The sequence below is a fragment of the Mastigoproctus giganteus genome, chromosome 10 (genome assembly GCF_048544385.1).
Source record: "Mastigoproctus giganteus isolate SK-2022 chromosome 10, ASM4854438v1, whole genome shotgun sequence".
In the NCBI taxonomy this organism is placed as follows: Eukaryota; Metazoa; Arthropoda; class Arachnida; order Uropygi; family Thelyphonidae; genus Mastigoproctus; species Mastigoproctus giganteus.
Genome location: NC_143584.1, coordinates 117,191,983 through 117,208,455, shown reverse-complemented (window position 1 = coordinate 117,208,455; position 16,473 = coordinate 117,191,983). Strand labels below are relative to the sequence as shown.

The following is a 16,473-nucleotide window of genomic DNA, read 5'->3' as shown; positions in this document are numbered from 1 at the left end:
TAATCAGATATGCAGAGTTGTCAGATATGTCAGATAATCAGATATGTAGTAAAGATTTTGGACTAAAGATGAATATGGCTAAAACAAAAGTAATGATGAAAAAGTATGCCACAGAAAGGGACATAATGATTGAATAGCAGTAATCGAAAAGGTGGAGTCATATACTTATCTGGAGTCATATACTGATAAATGGCTGGAAGGCAAGAGAAGGATAAATTTTGGATGGATAGCATTCAGGAAATATAGTCACATACTGAAGAGCAATATCCCAGTTTGTCTGAAACATAAAATAATGAACCAATGTAGACTCCCCACCATTACTTATGGAAGTGAAACTTGGGCACTCACCAAAAGAATGGAAGAGAAGCTGAGAATTACACAGCGAAGAATGAAATTAATTATATTGGGAATCAGACTGTTAGATAAGAAGAGAAACACATGGATTAGGCAGCAAACTCGAACTATGTGTCCTGCACAAGAGATGGATAGATGAAATTCATTGGTTTGTGGATAGTAAATGGATAGCCATTGCACAAAACAGAAGGAACTGGAAAGCTGCTGGAGAGGCCTTCATCCTGCAGTGGATGAAGGCTGATGATGATGATCTGAAACATTTTTAGCTGGCATATAACTAGCAGAAACATAGTTTTGGTTGTTATTGATGGCTATATTGAGAGGCACTAGCCCCACGAAGATGTGCCTTTCAATGTAAGCCTTATTCAATAGTAACTGATAAAATTTTGTATTTTTGGTTTTTCAGATTTTGAGTTTTATATTTGTATTTTGTAAATATGGAATTATTATGATTATTATTAACTTTGCTTTATATAGAGGCTGATTTTTTGCTTTATTAGGAGGTTCACTGCCAATTTTTTTTTTTTTTTTTTTAAATTTTAAATTGTTATGATTGGTACCATTTTATGCTATAACTATTGAATTAAATATTGATTTGTATATTCTCAGGCAAATGTAATGTCAAATCATTTCTGATGGCATTAATTTGTTCTGACTAGTAATTTTATCCATTTTAAATAAATAAATATAGTTTTTAAATTAATATATATATATATATATATACAGGGTGTCTCAAAAATATTGGTACAAACATTTTGGGGAGGTAGGTAACATCTAAAGGAATGTGAATCGCATAGGAACCCATAACTGGAAACATCACCATAACTCGGTACACGGCACTGTTCATCAGTTTGTGAGAGGGAAAATTTCTGGTTTACTCATTCAAGCAGTAGTCGCCACACAAAGAGAATGCATCTATATATGAACTGTGAGCTGGCAGACAGGCACCTAGTGTATGGATTAGCAGAGGGCCCACACAGTGTGCGCCCCCATGCAGCACAACATCACTTCGCAATAAATGTGTGGGCAGGTATGGTCGGTGACTGCTTAGTCGGCCCATACCTGTTACCATTCCTGCATGAACTCCACTAAATATCGGATGTTTTTCTCGAAAAAGTTCTACCAGGGTTACTTGACAATGTTCCAGCAAATGTGAGACGCAACGTTTGGTGTCAACATGAAGGGGCACCTGCCCATTATGGAAGGTGTGTTCATGACCATTTGAACAGGAGTTTTGGGCGTTGATGGATTGGCCGTGGTGGACCCGTTGCCTGGCCCCCATGCTCACCTGATTTATCGAGCCTTGATTTCTTTCTGTGGGCACCCTCAAATCTATCATGTATGAATTGCCTGTGGAGATGGAAATGGATCTCGTGGCGAGACTCGTCTGCGCTGCTGCTGCTACTGTCAAAGAAACTCAAGGTGTGTTCGATCGTGTCCGCCAATCCATGCTGCATTGGTGTCATTGCATCTGATGTTGGAACCTTCGAGCATCTCTTGTAACATCATGAAATGCATTCATCTCGTACTCCATTGTTAATATTATGTCAAATAAATGTTTGCCACAAATTACTGGCTTGTGTCATTTCTGCTTCTTGTGCCTCTGCTACTACTTTCCCGTGACGTTTCTGGTTATGGGTTCCTATGCGATTCACATTCCTTTAGATGTTACCTACCTCCCCTAAATGTTTGTACCAATATTTTTGAGACACCCTATATATATATATATATATATATATATATATATATATACACACTGTATTATTAACACTGTAGCAGACATGCTTGTATACAGGAAAATATATAGGAACATTTCCATCAGGAATAAAAACAGTTGTTAGGCCACATTTTGAATATTGCATACAGGTGTGGAAGTGTCATTTTAAGAAAGATGTGAATCTCTTGGAATGGGTGTAGAGAAGAGACCAAGATTGGCCAAGAACACAAAAGGGTACTCTTACCACAAAATACTTCTTTTTTGCAAATTGCAGTACTTGGAAACTCACTTGTGAGGAGACCTGGTTGAAATGTTTAAGGCTTTAAATGGATATTTTTTTAAAAGGCATTAAATGCAAAAATTTAATGATGGTAGTATTCCAATTCTTGGACAAGAAGCTATCGTCTTTTGAGGTCATAAAAAGATGATATTGTTCTACAGCAGTGTTTCTCAACCTTGTTTTAATTATCACTCCCTAAAGGGCTTTTTAGACATTTTTTTTTTCCTGATTGCTCCCCCATGAAATCTTAAACAAGAAAATACTTTATGCTTACTCTTTTTATTCAATGGGATCCCTGAGCCTGATGCTTCTTAGCTAAAAGTTCACAATGTTTAGTATGATGTTAGTTAGTTTAATATCTCCTCTTGAACACATATGAATTCTATTTCTTTCCTTTGTTAATATTTTATTAATTGAACTAAAACAACCCCAGGGGCTTACATCTGGCGAGTATGGGCTTGGCACACCCAGGGTCCTGAGCTAGATATCATCATTCTTCTTTTTCTTGGCGATTCTTTCTTTCAATCTCTCTCTCTCTCTCTCTCTCGATAAATCAGAATATATTTTTTTTTTGGCTGGTGCAGCATAAGGCTCAGGCTTCCTAGCACCATATGGCTAATAATAATAATAATAACTTTCAACCATATAAGACATTGGAAAACAAAGAAGTAATTTGGCCATATCAGACCACATTGTTGGATAAAGAAGTTTAGTTGTTTTTGATCCCCACAACTCAGCCATTCTACCTTTTCGAATTTATATTTACATTCTTCAATACATTTTAATTCAATGAGTTCTTGAATTTCTTCACTAGCAGACCAGGCATTGCATCCAATTGGATTTAACATCAATAGCTTCAATTCAAAAGAAATAAATCTGAAAACATATTTTTCGTTTCACATTTTAAAGAACACTTCTCGGTGAGAGGTATATTGATTTCAGCTAACTCTTGCATACCGTGAAATTGTTTTCTCATTAAATTGCTTTCAAATATTTCCAATTTTTCAGTGAAGGCTTTTAATACACGTTTGTAGTCTATCACTGTAACTAATTTCCCTTGAAGTGATACTTCATTAGGTTATCAAAAAATCTAAGCCATATAGTATATGTTGTTTTTGTATTTGCTAAATCTGTGTCTCCTTCGCTTTCTAAAAAACTAATTATCATATCAAAAATGTTTACAACTCTTGTTAGACGGTTTCCTTTAGAAAGCCGTCTGACTTCTGTATGTAAAAGAAGCCTCACATACTGTTCTTCATTTTCAACACAAAATTTTCTGAAAAGGCGATCATATTTGCTATGTGACTTTATTTTATTGATGGTTTTAGTGACTATACAGAGAGATTGATAAAGAACTGGACTAATATTTTTTGCAACCAGATGATGTCAGCACAATGCAGTGTATTGCAAGAACTATGGGACATACTTCCTTTAGGTGGGCTATAAAAACTTTGTCTTCCAGCCTTGGAGGTAGCACCATCAATGGCATGGGATACCAAATTTTCCAATGATACTTGTTTTTCATCAAACAATGTTTTGACGGCAGCAAAAATGGATGCTCCAGTACAGTCAGTTTCTATAGATTTTACAAACATCTCTTCTTGCAATTTGGAATCATTATTGAAATAACGAACATATGCCATTAGAAGGGCCTTATTGTCAGTAACTGTGGATTCATCAATCTGAAAAAAATTTTCTTGTTTTTAGTTTGCCAATTAGTTGCTCTTCAATATTAACTGACATCTCATCGATTCATCTTCGAATTGAATCATTGCGCAATGGCAATGCTTTTAAAATACTGGAAGTATTTTAAAAGCATTTCCATTGCCAAGCACTACCAGTTTTTGCAATGATTTCTGCAATTTTATAAGACACAATCATTCCATCATCATTTGTTTCTGTGTTCTTCTTAAATAAGGAAGTAACAGTGTTACATTTCTCAAAATTCTGTTTTAAATTTTTAAAATATTCGATAAGTTTAACAACTTTATCAGGATGTTTCCTTTTTAAGTGATCTAAAAGTCTTGATGGTTTCGTAGAATCATTTGAAAAGGAACTCTTACCCGTAAGACATATGGGTTGTCTTGAGTCAAATGGGCCGTCAATAAAACCATAAGCTAGATATCTATCCAGATACGGTCGACACTTTTTTTTCTTTTCACATTGCCCCCATTGAGAACCCCTGTTCTACAGATTGGTACTAAGAGTAGGAGATCTGATGATTAACTTAACAACAAGTACAGGGGAATGATGAGAAACAGTTGCAAGTCAGAATGAAATTTGTAAGTATCTGCAATTCTACCCTTGTCAATCAATTTTTTTTTGCCTCTTATTGACGGAACACTTTTTGCCATTGTACACACAGGATTAATCAATCAAGATGCAAAAATAATATGCAGATATTGCACTGCCAACGATGCTCACAGTGGCATAGTGTTTTGTGAAAGGTGCCACCTGTGGTTTCCCACATCTGCACCATGGTACTTTGTGGAGAAGTACAGAATCTCTGTAAAAGCCAGAAAAAGTGTAATGTCCGGTTTCTGTCAGAGTAGTGTTATGTTTTGTTGTTGTGTCTCTGGCTGCTTGGCTGCAGAGCCCCTAGTGGGATCCCACGTTGCCTGCCACCACCACTGGGAGGTGAGCCACGCTGCCCATTATACTCTGGCTGGCCTTTGCAGGGTTGCCTGACAAAGGTCAAGTGGAAAAAAAGGGGGGGATGAAACATAGAACAGGAGTACGAGTTGTTAGAAGGAACAGAAAGAAGGAAAAGGAGGATGGACTGAAGTTGAGGAGCAGTCCGCTCTTTGTGAGGTGAAAATAGGGGTCTGGGAGTGGGAGTTAAAGTAGCAGAGGACAAGTGCCCCTGCATGATCACCAGAGGCCAATGGACTCTGTATCCCGCACTCAGAAGTTCTCCAGAGTGCCACCAATCCCGCACCAGAACGGTACCAGCGGATCCTACCCTATAAGGGGTTTGCAGCAGTATCCCGCACTTGATGAGTGCCAGCAGTCCCGCACCAGAATGGTACCAGCAGTGTTCCTACCCTTAAAGGATTAGCAAGTTGTCAAGGCAGTGTCCTCTAGCAGAGAAGGAGATAACCCATGCCAGTCTGATTCAGGCCTTGGGCAGCATGATCCAATGTCTGCCCTTGAGAAGAATAGATTTTGTTTTTTCTGCCGAGATGGTAAGGTTGTGCAAGGCTGCCCAGTTCTGGAGCTTCATAAGTGCCGCATTTCCAATAATTTCCAAGGACGACCTAGTGTCTGCACGCACCAACAGGACAAGGTCATCCACAAAGGCCATGCTAAGCTTGTTCACGTGATGCACCGCCAATAATTAGGCAGCGAAAACATCAAACGCACGCTGTCCATTGGACCAGGAAATGTGAGGAGAGCCAGATGCAGGAACTTTTATTGTTTGAATTTAGACAAATCAGAACAAGATTTACTTGTTACTGAAAAGACTCCTATAAGATTAGTCACTGTTCCCTCCCCCCACGTGCATCAATAACCACGTGACTATCGCCCTCGTGGTCGAATATGTATTCTTTCCATTGTGAAAGGATTAACTGGAACTGTTAATCCTTTCACAATGGAAAGAGAACCCCGAAAACATACAAAAGGGGAGAAATTAGTTTAAAAGCTATGTGACAATTTGTACATGAATGTAATTTTGAAAATTTGTTCGGAAAAGTTAAGAGTTATCGGAAGTTCAGTTCGAGTAATCGAGAGAGTTTAACATGGAATCTCCACTAAAGGGACTGGGACTTCAATAAAAATTCAAGTTATCGAGTATTGACTGTATTTACATTTTTGTAACCTACTCATTATCTACTAGGGGCGAAATGTGATGGGGACGAAATGTGGGCAGAGAAATGCGAGAGGCCACTTTTCCGTAAAGCGTAAATAGAGATAGGGAAAATTTACGGAAAAATGAGGATAATGTACTTGCGCAAAACAACAGATGATTATTTGTCAAGGTAAAAGTAAATCACTTTCTCCTAATTATCGAACAGGGCACTTACAGTTGATTCACAGTGGTCTCTACAACCCATGTGGAAAGTGAACTAAAACAGCATTTTAAATATTGCTAATTATCAAAAAATTTTTCTCATTAAATGTTTTGCTTAGTAAATGTAACAACAACGTATTGTACTTAATAAAATTTTCGAATATTTTCAATTTCAGGTGTATCATTATTTTTATTCATTCAACTAATATTCAACTTAAGCAGTGATCCTTTCAGGTTGTAAATTTTCTAAAGTGAGCATTTAAAGCAAAAGTAAGGTTTTTTTTGAAAAACAAAAGAAAGTCATATTTTTATAATTTTAATAAAATCTAAAAGATAAATTAGTGACATAGATTTGTTACACATAAAAGTATTGCAAATTTGCATTTTTTTATATATAGCCTGAAAATAAAAAACAGTAACATGACAACAGAAACTTCCTTTTACATGGTTTTAGCATGCTCAATGCTGATGAGATTCTTCCTCTTGCTCAGAATAACCACATGAGAGGGCATAAATTCAAACTGAGGAATGACAGATGTAGGATAGACATGCGGAAGTTTGCCTTTAGCCAGCGGGTAGTTGGTTGGTGGAACAGACTTCCATCCTTTGTTGTGGAAGTCGATAGCCTAAATAAATTTAAGGCTGAGCTGGACAGGTATTTGGAAAGAATGGAGGAGTGAAATGGGAGCGTTTTTTTTTTTTTTTTTTTTGGCTGATGCTGCATAAGCTTGCTTTCTTGCATCATATGTCTCTACTAATGCTAATGCAATAAGATACACACTACTTTAACAGAAATTATTACAAGTGCCAGTGCAACAGCTATAAAAAGAAAAAACCCACTGCCTGGTGCAGTTCCCTGGTGGACACCTGAGATTCAGCAACTAAGGATCTCTCCTTAGTTGCTGAATCTCAGTAATTAAAAGAAGGAAAGACTTCCAAAGAGCACGGAGGACCTGGCCGGCTGCAGAAGTGGAAGTGCTTAGGCAGCACTACAGAAATGTCAAGAATCGTTATACAGAAATTATCAAGAAAAGTAAAAAGAGATCATGGGAGGGCTTGGTCTCCACAACAGGAAATGCTAACCCCTGGGGGGTGGTTTACAAAGTCACCATCAATAAACTCCCCAGAGGCGAAGTTTTAACATCCACTCGGACACCACAGGGTGTGCTCACCACAACTTGGGAGCAATCAATGGAAAATTTTCAAGGACCCAGCTATACCATTCCAACAAGAACAGCACCAATTGTTAAAGAAAACCAGATTTATGACACATCACAGCAGGAGACCCCTTTCTCATGGAAGGAGCTCCTGGTAGCCGTCGCAGATATCAAAACCAAGAAATGTCCAGGCTTAGATCTGATCAAGCCGGAAATTGTTAAAAAGGTAGCTGAATATGCACTGAACCTTCTGCTGGATCTATTTAACTGCTGTATGGAAGCAGGAAAATACCCAACTGAATGGAAGACAGCAAATATTAAGTTAATTCTGAAGAACCCAACCAAATAGCCAGAGAATCCAAACTCATATAGACCCATTGCACTTCTATCAGTGGTGAGTGAACTATACGAAAGATTACTGCATAAAATAATTTCCCAGCACTACGAAGCAGCAGGACTACCAGCAGTGAACCAATATGGGTTCAAACCAGGTTCCTCCACGATAGATGCATTGAAAAACCTGCTCATTGCAGCAAGGGAATGCAGCAGGAAATACTTCCTCCTGATCTCCATCGACTTCGCCGGGGCATTTGACTCACTTTGGTGGGCAAGTGTCCTTGGCAGGATGAGGGAGGCCGGGGTGCCAATAAATCTATTCAACACCATAAAAATTACCTATCACAGAGAAAGGTCGAGGTCAATACCCCGTACAAGAAGATAGTAAAACAGATCTACAAAGGCTGTCCGCAGGTGTCTGTGCTGGGCCCATTGCTCTGGAACATTGTCTTCGATGAGTTCCTGAGGATGGACCAGGGGGAAGTCAAATCCCAGGCTTTCACGGACGACCTCATCCTTACAGTGGGAGCAAACTCAAGAGCTCAACCTTGGCCAACCATGCCCTTCGACTGCTTCAAACCTGAGCAGCAAAGAACTTTCTCACGATATCACCTGCGAAAACCTCATCCATTCTCCTTAAAGGCTCTCTCGACCTGCGTAGGCCACTCGAAATTAAAATTGATGAGGGCACGATAAAATTGGTGCCACAGCTCAAATATTTAGGTATTCTCCTAGACAGCAAACGATCCTTTCAGCCACACTTTAAATATATCAGAATGAAGATCAGGAACGACTTGGCCCTGGTGGCCAGGGTCTCAGGTCTCACATAGAGACGGGAGCCTCAACAAGAGAATGCTGGCAATATTATAAGACAGTTTTTATCCCAGCAATCTCATATGCTTCGGCCATATGATACGATAAGATCACGCTAGTAATAAAGAGAAGATTGCTGGATTCTACCCAGCGATCTGCGCCATAACCCACGCCCTGCAGTGCAGTGAGTACTCCAGCCTTACAAGTAATAGCAGGAATGCTCCCAGTAGACCTAGAAATCATTAGAACTATTACCTTTCCAAAGGAGTCCCAGTTACCTTCCTGAATTTTACAACTGATCCCACTAATAAGAGAAAGGCAGAAAAAGTACACCTACAGAACCACCTGCTGCAGCAGGTAGCAAAACAGATGGGCCGGTACTACCAAAGGAGAGATCACCCACAAGTTTTTCCACAGACAAATAGAGTATATCCGAAATCAACATCATAGTTCTTCCCAGGACTTCAAACAACATACTTAATAACAGGGCATGGCCCCTTCAATGCAAAGCTCACTGGCTTCGGACTCACATTAAACCCACATTGCACTGTGGAGAGAGAGAAGACTGGAACCATCTTATGTTTGACTGTCTGCCTCGTGTGGACAACGTTGGGCCACAGCAGGGGTCTAGCGGCTAAATGGCCAGAAGAACAATGATACACGACACTACACTTACAAAATCCATACACTTTTAAATGGGACATCTACAAAGACCTAAGATGTATTCTGATTACAAAAGTGAGATATCTTCCAAGAGGACAAGAATTTCTCCTCCTTGAAACAGAATAAGATTATAAAGCATTGTCACGATTCGCCCAGGACCTCTTCGCGAGAAGAAGGGTGCAAATTGCCATACACTGAGGAAAAGAGGAAATGCCACCCGACCACGACAACCCAAAGACAAAACATATCACCAACCAACATTTCTCCTCTTTAAACAGAAGATTAAAATCAAACACTTGATGACAGACTGCAAGTGCAACCTCAACAACCTGAACTGCAGTACGGGACTTGTCTCGGGAATGACCCACAACCCTAAAGAGATGTCTGATGACATCTCTTTAGAAGAACTAGAACCTAAATAGAAGACTTACCATGGACTTGACCTCATTGCAGCTCTGCTGCCAACACAACAGGAGATCCGATATCTGTGCTCTCTTGCACGGTACTTTCTTTCCACTTCCCTGGGGAGGGGAGACGTTAGTTTCACTGTCTCTTCCCCTCCTCGCTCTCCTTTTCCTCCTGGTGACGCATCACAGCAGGAGCTGTGATGCATCACCAGGGCCTGCCCCACTGACCACAGGGGGTCACCTCCTCTATTGACTCTTTACTTCCTGTTTCTTGCCTTCAGCCTTCAGTCTCTCCCCTACTCTGTTAACTTTCACAGCGTAACCCCACACAGTCTAAATTTAAATTTGAAACTTTGACCTGGGGTCGCCTTCCCTAATTGGCTCCATATTTCTGACTTTCCCCCCTACTCTGCCTAAACACCAGCGAACATCCCCATACAATGTAAAAATTTAAAAAAATTGTCAAAATTCCAACTGCATACGAAAACCCCTTTCGGCCTAACCTTTCAGCGACTGCTTCCCAATACTATTAAATTATTATTATATATTTTTTTTATTTATATTTTTTATTTATTTTATTTTATTTATTTATTTTTTAAGGTCCTTGCCACTGAAATCTCAGGAAATTAGGTGGCAGAACCTGCTAGAGTAAATATCTAAATACTGGTGTACCTGGTCTGCCTCGTGTGGACAACGTTGGGCCATAGCAGGGGTCTAGCGGCTAAATGGCCAGAAGAACAATGATACACGACACTACACTTAGAAAATCCATACACTCTTAAATCTCTGGCCTTTACAGTGTTCTGTATTGCAAGACAATGTATACCACGCGGAGATGGGGGAACCCCTGGTCCCGTTAGACACGAACACACTATATTACTTTTTTTTTTTTTGAATCACTCAGTGTGGCCCCCGAAATAAATCTAAATTTGAATATGGCCCCTATACGGGAAAATGTTTGACCACTGCAGTAGAAGGTGGGCCAGAGCCCATTGGGAATACCGCTTGATTTGCTCACTATTGACCAGTGCAACTGATGGTCAGATAGGTTTTACCAGGTACCCCTAAGCTGTAGAATGGTAATCTCTTTAGTTCTCTCAATTCTTGCTTAGCAGTTTTTTTTTTTTTTTTTGGTAGTTGTTGGCGCATAGGCTTCTGTGGCCATAATGCACTTCCCTAGGACTTTGCAGTACTTTGATCAAAGCCCGAAGCGGGAATCGAACCCGCGACGTTTGGGTTGCCAGGCAGGTACTTTACCCACCCGGCTAGCCCGGTCAGCAACTTAGCAGTAGCAGCACTAATTTCCTAAATTTCCCGAAGGCCAGAAGTGTGAACAGTGTGTATCCAGTTAAGTATCTCCTAAGCTGTTCGTTATATGAAAATTTTCTTTGCTCAAAGGAAACTATTTTAAATGTAATTTCCAAGGGAAATTTTAAAAAAATTTCTATAAAAGGAGTCCGACTGAGTAATTTAGAATTCTGAAAATGGTTATAAAGTTTTATAAAGAAAATATCATAACAATAGATAGTGAAAAATGCAGATTGAGTTAAATAAATTTAAACTTATTTGAATAGTAGGCAAACGTGAAAAAATTTACAGAATATTACAAATTTCGAAGTGTGCTGCATCCAAATGTCACAAGTCACTGTTAATAAATGTGCCGTATGGCGTTGTATACTGTACCAAAAAAAGCACTGATATATATATATATAAATATATATGTTATAATAAATGGTAAGACTAATAAAATTAAAAAGGCTTAATAAATTATTATACTGAAAATATATACACATACATTTTGTACATGGAAGAAGCCAGGAGGATGTCCTTTTCCAGTATTTTTTAATGGTTCTGTAGAGAAAGCTTCATCATGGCGATGCAGAAAGCTGAAATAAATATAATATTATAAAGTGATTTAAAATTTTTTTTAAAAGTATTCATTTCAACTTCTTAAAAAATAAGGATTTTTCTATCAAAGGCCATTATGTCACCAACTACTCAATTTCACTTATATATTACAACAGAATTTTGTTATAATTAATATCGAAAATTTCACTAAAATGACAATATTTATAGGTCTATCCAATGTTCTTATTAAAATTATCCTCCACTTTAGATTGATTCACTCACCACTAATTTGCTACAGCACTATAACTTTGATAGAATTGCACCCTGTTTCTCCAGAATAGGGCTTCACTCCAAACAGCTTGGGAGGAGTTATCCATTAGCAGGGGTTGGGGTGCCTGAGAGGGTCCTATGGTTATTTAATACTATAAATGGGAAAATATACTGAACCAATCGCATGTACCATTTGTTACATACATTTTATACATCCTTGTGCCTGGTGTTGTTTAGGGGAAAGGGAGTACTCACTTGGAGTTTCTAATTAAATAAAGTATGCTGAAGTGTTGTTTATCAAAATTCTCTTTAGAAATTGAGATATCCTTGACAGGGAGTTGCTTTTGGCTGCACACTGTGCTGTGCTATTACACCACTCAGCAATGTTATTCTCAGTCTAGTTTTGTTTTCCAGTAATTTCTGGTTTACTTGAAAGGCCTTGAATGGGTTGAGCACGCTGAATTCTGATGGGATTCTTCCACTTGTTCAGATTATGAACCTAAGGGGGCATAAATTGAAATTGAGGAAGGACAGATGTAGAATAGATGTGCAGAAATTTGCCTTTAGCCAGCGGGTGGTTAATTGCTGGAACAAACTTCCATCTGTCGTTGTGGAAGTTGATAGGTTAAATAAATTTAAGGAGGAACTGGACAAATATTTAGAGGAGATTGTTTTGTTATTTTTTTTTTGGCTGATGCTGCATAAGCTCATATGCTTGCTTTCTTGCATCACATGCCACTACTACTACTTATTGTTTATGAGCATTTTGTGTTCACACGATTGATTTCAGTTTACCATGTAGGCCGTTTCAACTTTTTTTTTAAAATAGCGTCAAAGCAATCAAGTGAGTCAGCTAATTTACTCAGTCACTCCACTGAGCTGTACAAAATGTTTAATTTAGAAGGGATCTTCCATCAGTACCATTATAAAGAACAAGTCAAAAAATCTTGGAATGTGGAAGGGTAGCAACCCGTTTAGGGCCAATGAAATTAATGAATGCCTTTCTTACTTCAGCAATAATCAATTCGGCTCTAGAAAGACTGTGCAAAATTGTTAAGGCTATGAATAAGGGGGAGACATACCATTGTTAGTGCCTGGAAGGAAGTGCAACAAAAATGAATGAATGAATGAATTAGTGTGAAGAAAGTTTTGGGGTGACTGCGTTGAAGATTTCCATGGATTTGGGCTTCAGATTCTGAATGATACAGAATATGAAAACATAAAAGAGCTCATCAAAAACCAGACAGATGGCTTAAACAATGAAGAATTCATGGAAATGGCTGCTGAACAAGAGAAAGCCCTAACGTCACAAAAGAAACAGAAAAGGAAGAACTTGAGCCTCCTAATATGATGACCACTAAAGGCAATGCTGAAGCATTCCAAAAGTTTAATGAATGCCTTTCTTACTTCAGCAGTAATCATTTCGGCTCTAGAAAGACTGTGCAAGGCTCATGGGGTAGAATTTTTCTCAGTGCAGTCTGTGCTTGTTAACACGGGAGACTGCTTCTACAAGAATGGAATATACTTAATAGAAAGGGTGCAAGGATATTTGCTGATGCTACTGAGGCAGTGTTATGTGGGTCAGAAAACTCCTGGTTTGTGGAGATATGCAGATTAATAAATTAACAAGAGCCACAGGCAGAAGCAAAAGTGATTCTTGCAATGTTTCTATTGGAACATCCAGCAGCCCCAAAAAGCATGATACTGGGGATCTCAAGGCCTGCTGTGGGTCATTGTGGATCAAGGAAATACATGGGCTGTATTAGGGTAACAAAGAGTAGGAACAGATGCATGCGTACTGGCATGTATACATGCCTGTTCTACACTAATGCTAGGAGTCTAGTAAATAAAATTGAAGAATTTGAAATGCTGGTCAAGTCATTGAATGTAGACATTGTGGAATTATCAGTACTGAGAGACTCTCTCTCTCTCTCTCTCTCTCTCTCTCTCAGTACTTATTATTTTCACATTTTTCACTAACCATTTCTTTAGTTTCTCCACCATTTGTTTTTCTGCTACTCTTAGGGGATCCCATTTAGAGATTATTCATCTGGATGAATTTCAAGTAGTGTGAAGTGTTATCACTACTGCTGTTTATACAAAATGAGTTGCTCTTAATAATTTCATTGACTGCTTTGAGATTGATGTTTTTACAAGCCTATCCCTACACCACAGGCACCTTACTACTTTTAGGGTGCCAACAGGTCTCTCTGAAGTTCTCTGGATTACAAAAGTGGGCATATATCCTCACTTCTCGATCTCCAGTGTCATGTATTATTATTAAATATGGTATAAGGTTGTAGGGTTATTTCTGACTTTGGACATTTTACTCTGTTAGTTTCTGGGCTGCTAGAACTCATGTTGTTCTCTTCTTGCTTTAGGGGTGGCTTCACTCCTAGGTTTACAGCTTCGCTACATGAATGCAAGTGTGGCCCAACCAGTAACTAAGTGAGCAAAAGGGGAAAAAAAAGAAGGAAAAAAAAGAAGAAGGAAAAAAAAAAGCAGCATGTTCTTAGTGACAGTACATTGCCAGCACAAAAGATAGCAACAGATATATAGTATGTTTCTAGTGGCTAACAGTATTTGGATGTGGTCAGCACTGCACACTGCAAGCAGAACTTTAAAAAGGTTATACTTATGCTAGAAAACACCAGATTGGATCACAATATAAAAATGCTTAGTCACTACTGCTTGGCACTGGGTGACCCATTCTGTAGTTCTTGTTTATTTGAAGTTTCATTTCTCTTTTACTGCCTCATTTGTAACCATTGGGCTCTATACTTTTGTTAAATATGGATATGAACATCCTTCATATAAGGCATGGAAAGATGCGGGTGCTATGGTAAGTAATTGTTTGCTGATTGGTTCATATGCTTATTCCCTCAAGTGCCCAGGGATCTAGCAAAAACTGACAGAATAGTTATCCTGTAAATGACTGAAAAAAGACTGGATTTGTTTTATTACTGGATTCAAGGATGAGAATTTATTTTCCATCACTGAAACCACACTTAAAATGGGCTTAGTATGTGCATATTAAGCTCCTCCCCATAGATGAGGTTCAATATTGTTCTATTGCATAATTGCTGCATTCAACGGGGAGATTTATACACCAGTAAAACAGGATCATCTAGACAAGACTGCAGCAGGATGCATTGCAGGATCATCTAGACAAGACTGCAGCAATAATTCAGACACACCATGGGTTTGTTAAGGGAAAGTCTTGTCTGACAAATTTGATAGGATATTATGATGTGGTTACAAAGGAATTGGATGCAAAAAATAATTTTGATATCATCTCTTTGGATTTCAGGAAAGCTTTTGACACTGTTGCACATGGAAGACTATTGTACAAATTGGAGCAAAATGGTATTAAGGGTAAGTTGCTACAATGGATAAAAGGATGGTTAAGTGGGAGAAGACAGAGGGTGGTAATCAATGGGTGCTGCTCTTTGTGGACTAATGTTGTTAGTGGAGTTCCACAGGGTTCGGTGTTGGGTCCACTGTTGTTTTGTATATTTATCAATGATATTGATGAAGGTATATCAGGCTTAATGTCGAAGTTTGCAGATGATACAAAGGTTGGTAGGGTTGTTAATGACAGTAATGGCAGTGTGCTACTGCAACAGGATCTAGATAATTTGGGCAGATGGGCTAAGAAGTGGTAACTGAAGTTTAACCTTGACAAATGCAAAGTACTGCATATGGGAAGAAGTAACCCCAGAGAAATGTACCAACTGTGTGGTACTACACTTAAGGTGGTAGAAAATGAAAAAGACCTTGGAGTAATTGTGCAGTCAGATATAAAGTTTTCTGAGCAATGCAGACAGGCTGCCAGGACAGGTCATGGGGTTTTGTCAATGATATATATAGGAATTTTGCTAGCAGGATGAAGGAGGTGATTGTCCCTTTGTATAAGGCAATGGTCAGGCCACACCTTGAGTACTGCGTACAGGTATGGAGGCCTCATTTTAGGAAGGATGCAGATTTACTTGAACGTGTACAGAGAAAGGCAACAAGATTGGTGAGGGGAATGAAGGGATCCTCTTACAAAGAGAGGCTTAAGTTCTGCAAATTGCAGTGGCTGGAGACTAGGCACCTGCGCAGTGATCTGATTGAGGTGTATAAGGCCTTGAATGGGTTGAGCATGCTGCATTCTGATGGGATCCTTCCACTTGTTCAGATTACGAACCTAAGGGGGGCATAAATTCAAATTGAGAAAAGACAGATGTAGAATAGATGTGCGGAAATTTGCCTTTAGCAAGCGGGTGGTTAATTGCTGGAACAAACTTCCATCTGTCGTCATGGAAGTTGATAGGTTGAATAAATTTAAGGAGGAACTGGACAGGCATTTGGAGGGAATGGTGTGAATTTTTTTTTTGGCTGGCTGGATAAGCTCATACACTTGCTTTCTTACATCACATGCCACTACTACTACTACTACTACAAGCGAAGATCAACTGAAGCATCCACAACAATGTCTATTTTCAGCTCATCATTATAAATTAAGCAGTTCTGGCAGGTGTCGAGAGTATGTGCCTCATGTAGTTGTTGATGTTTGCTAGAGTATGTTCTTCCCACTGTTGAAAACATGCATGACAAAGATCAGGTTTATCAAC

The 16,473-nt window shown here is 38.9% G+C and overlaps 1 protein-coding gene across 4 annotated transcripts in view; it reads right to left on the bottom strand.

Annotated features, from left to right (window-relative positions):
* Positions 1 to 16,473, bottom strand: part of unc-104 (kinesin family member unc-104) — a 1,041,320-nt gene that overhangs the window by 400,159 nt on the left and 624,688 nt on the right. For all 4 annotated transcript variants that reach the window (XM_090382707.1, XM_090382708.1, XM_090382709.1 and 1 more), the window contains one exon: positions 11,535 to 11,625. In XM_090382707.1, coding sequence (XP_090238833.1) covers positions 11,535 to 11,625 — 91 coding nt within the window. The remainder of the gene's footprint in view (positions 1 to 11,534; positions 11,626 to 16,473) is intronic.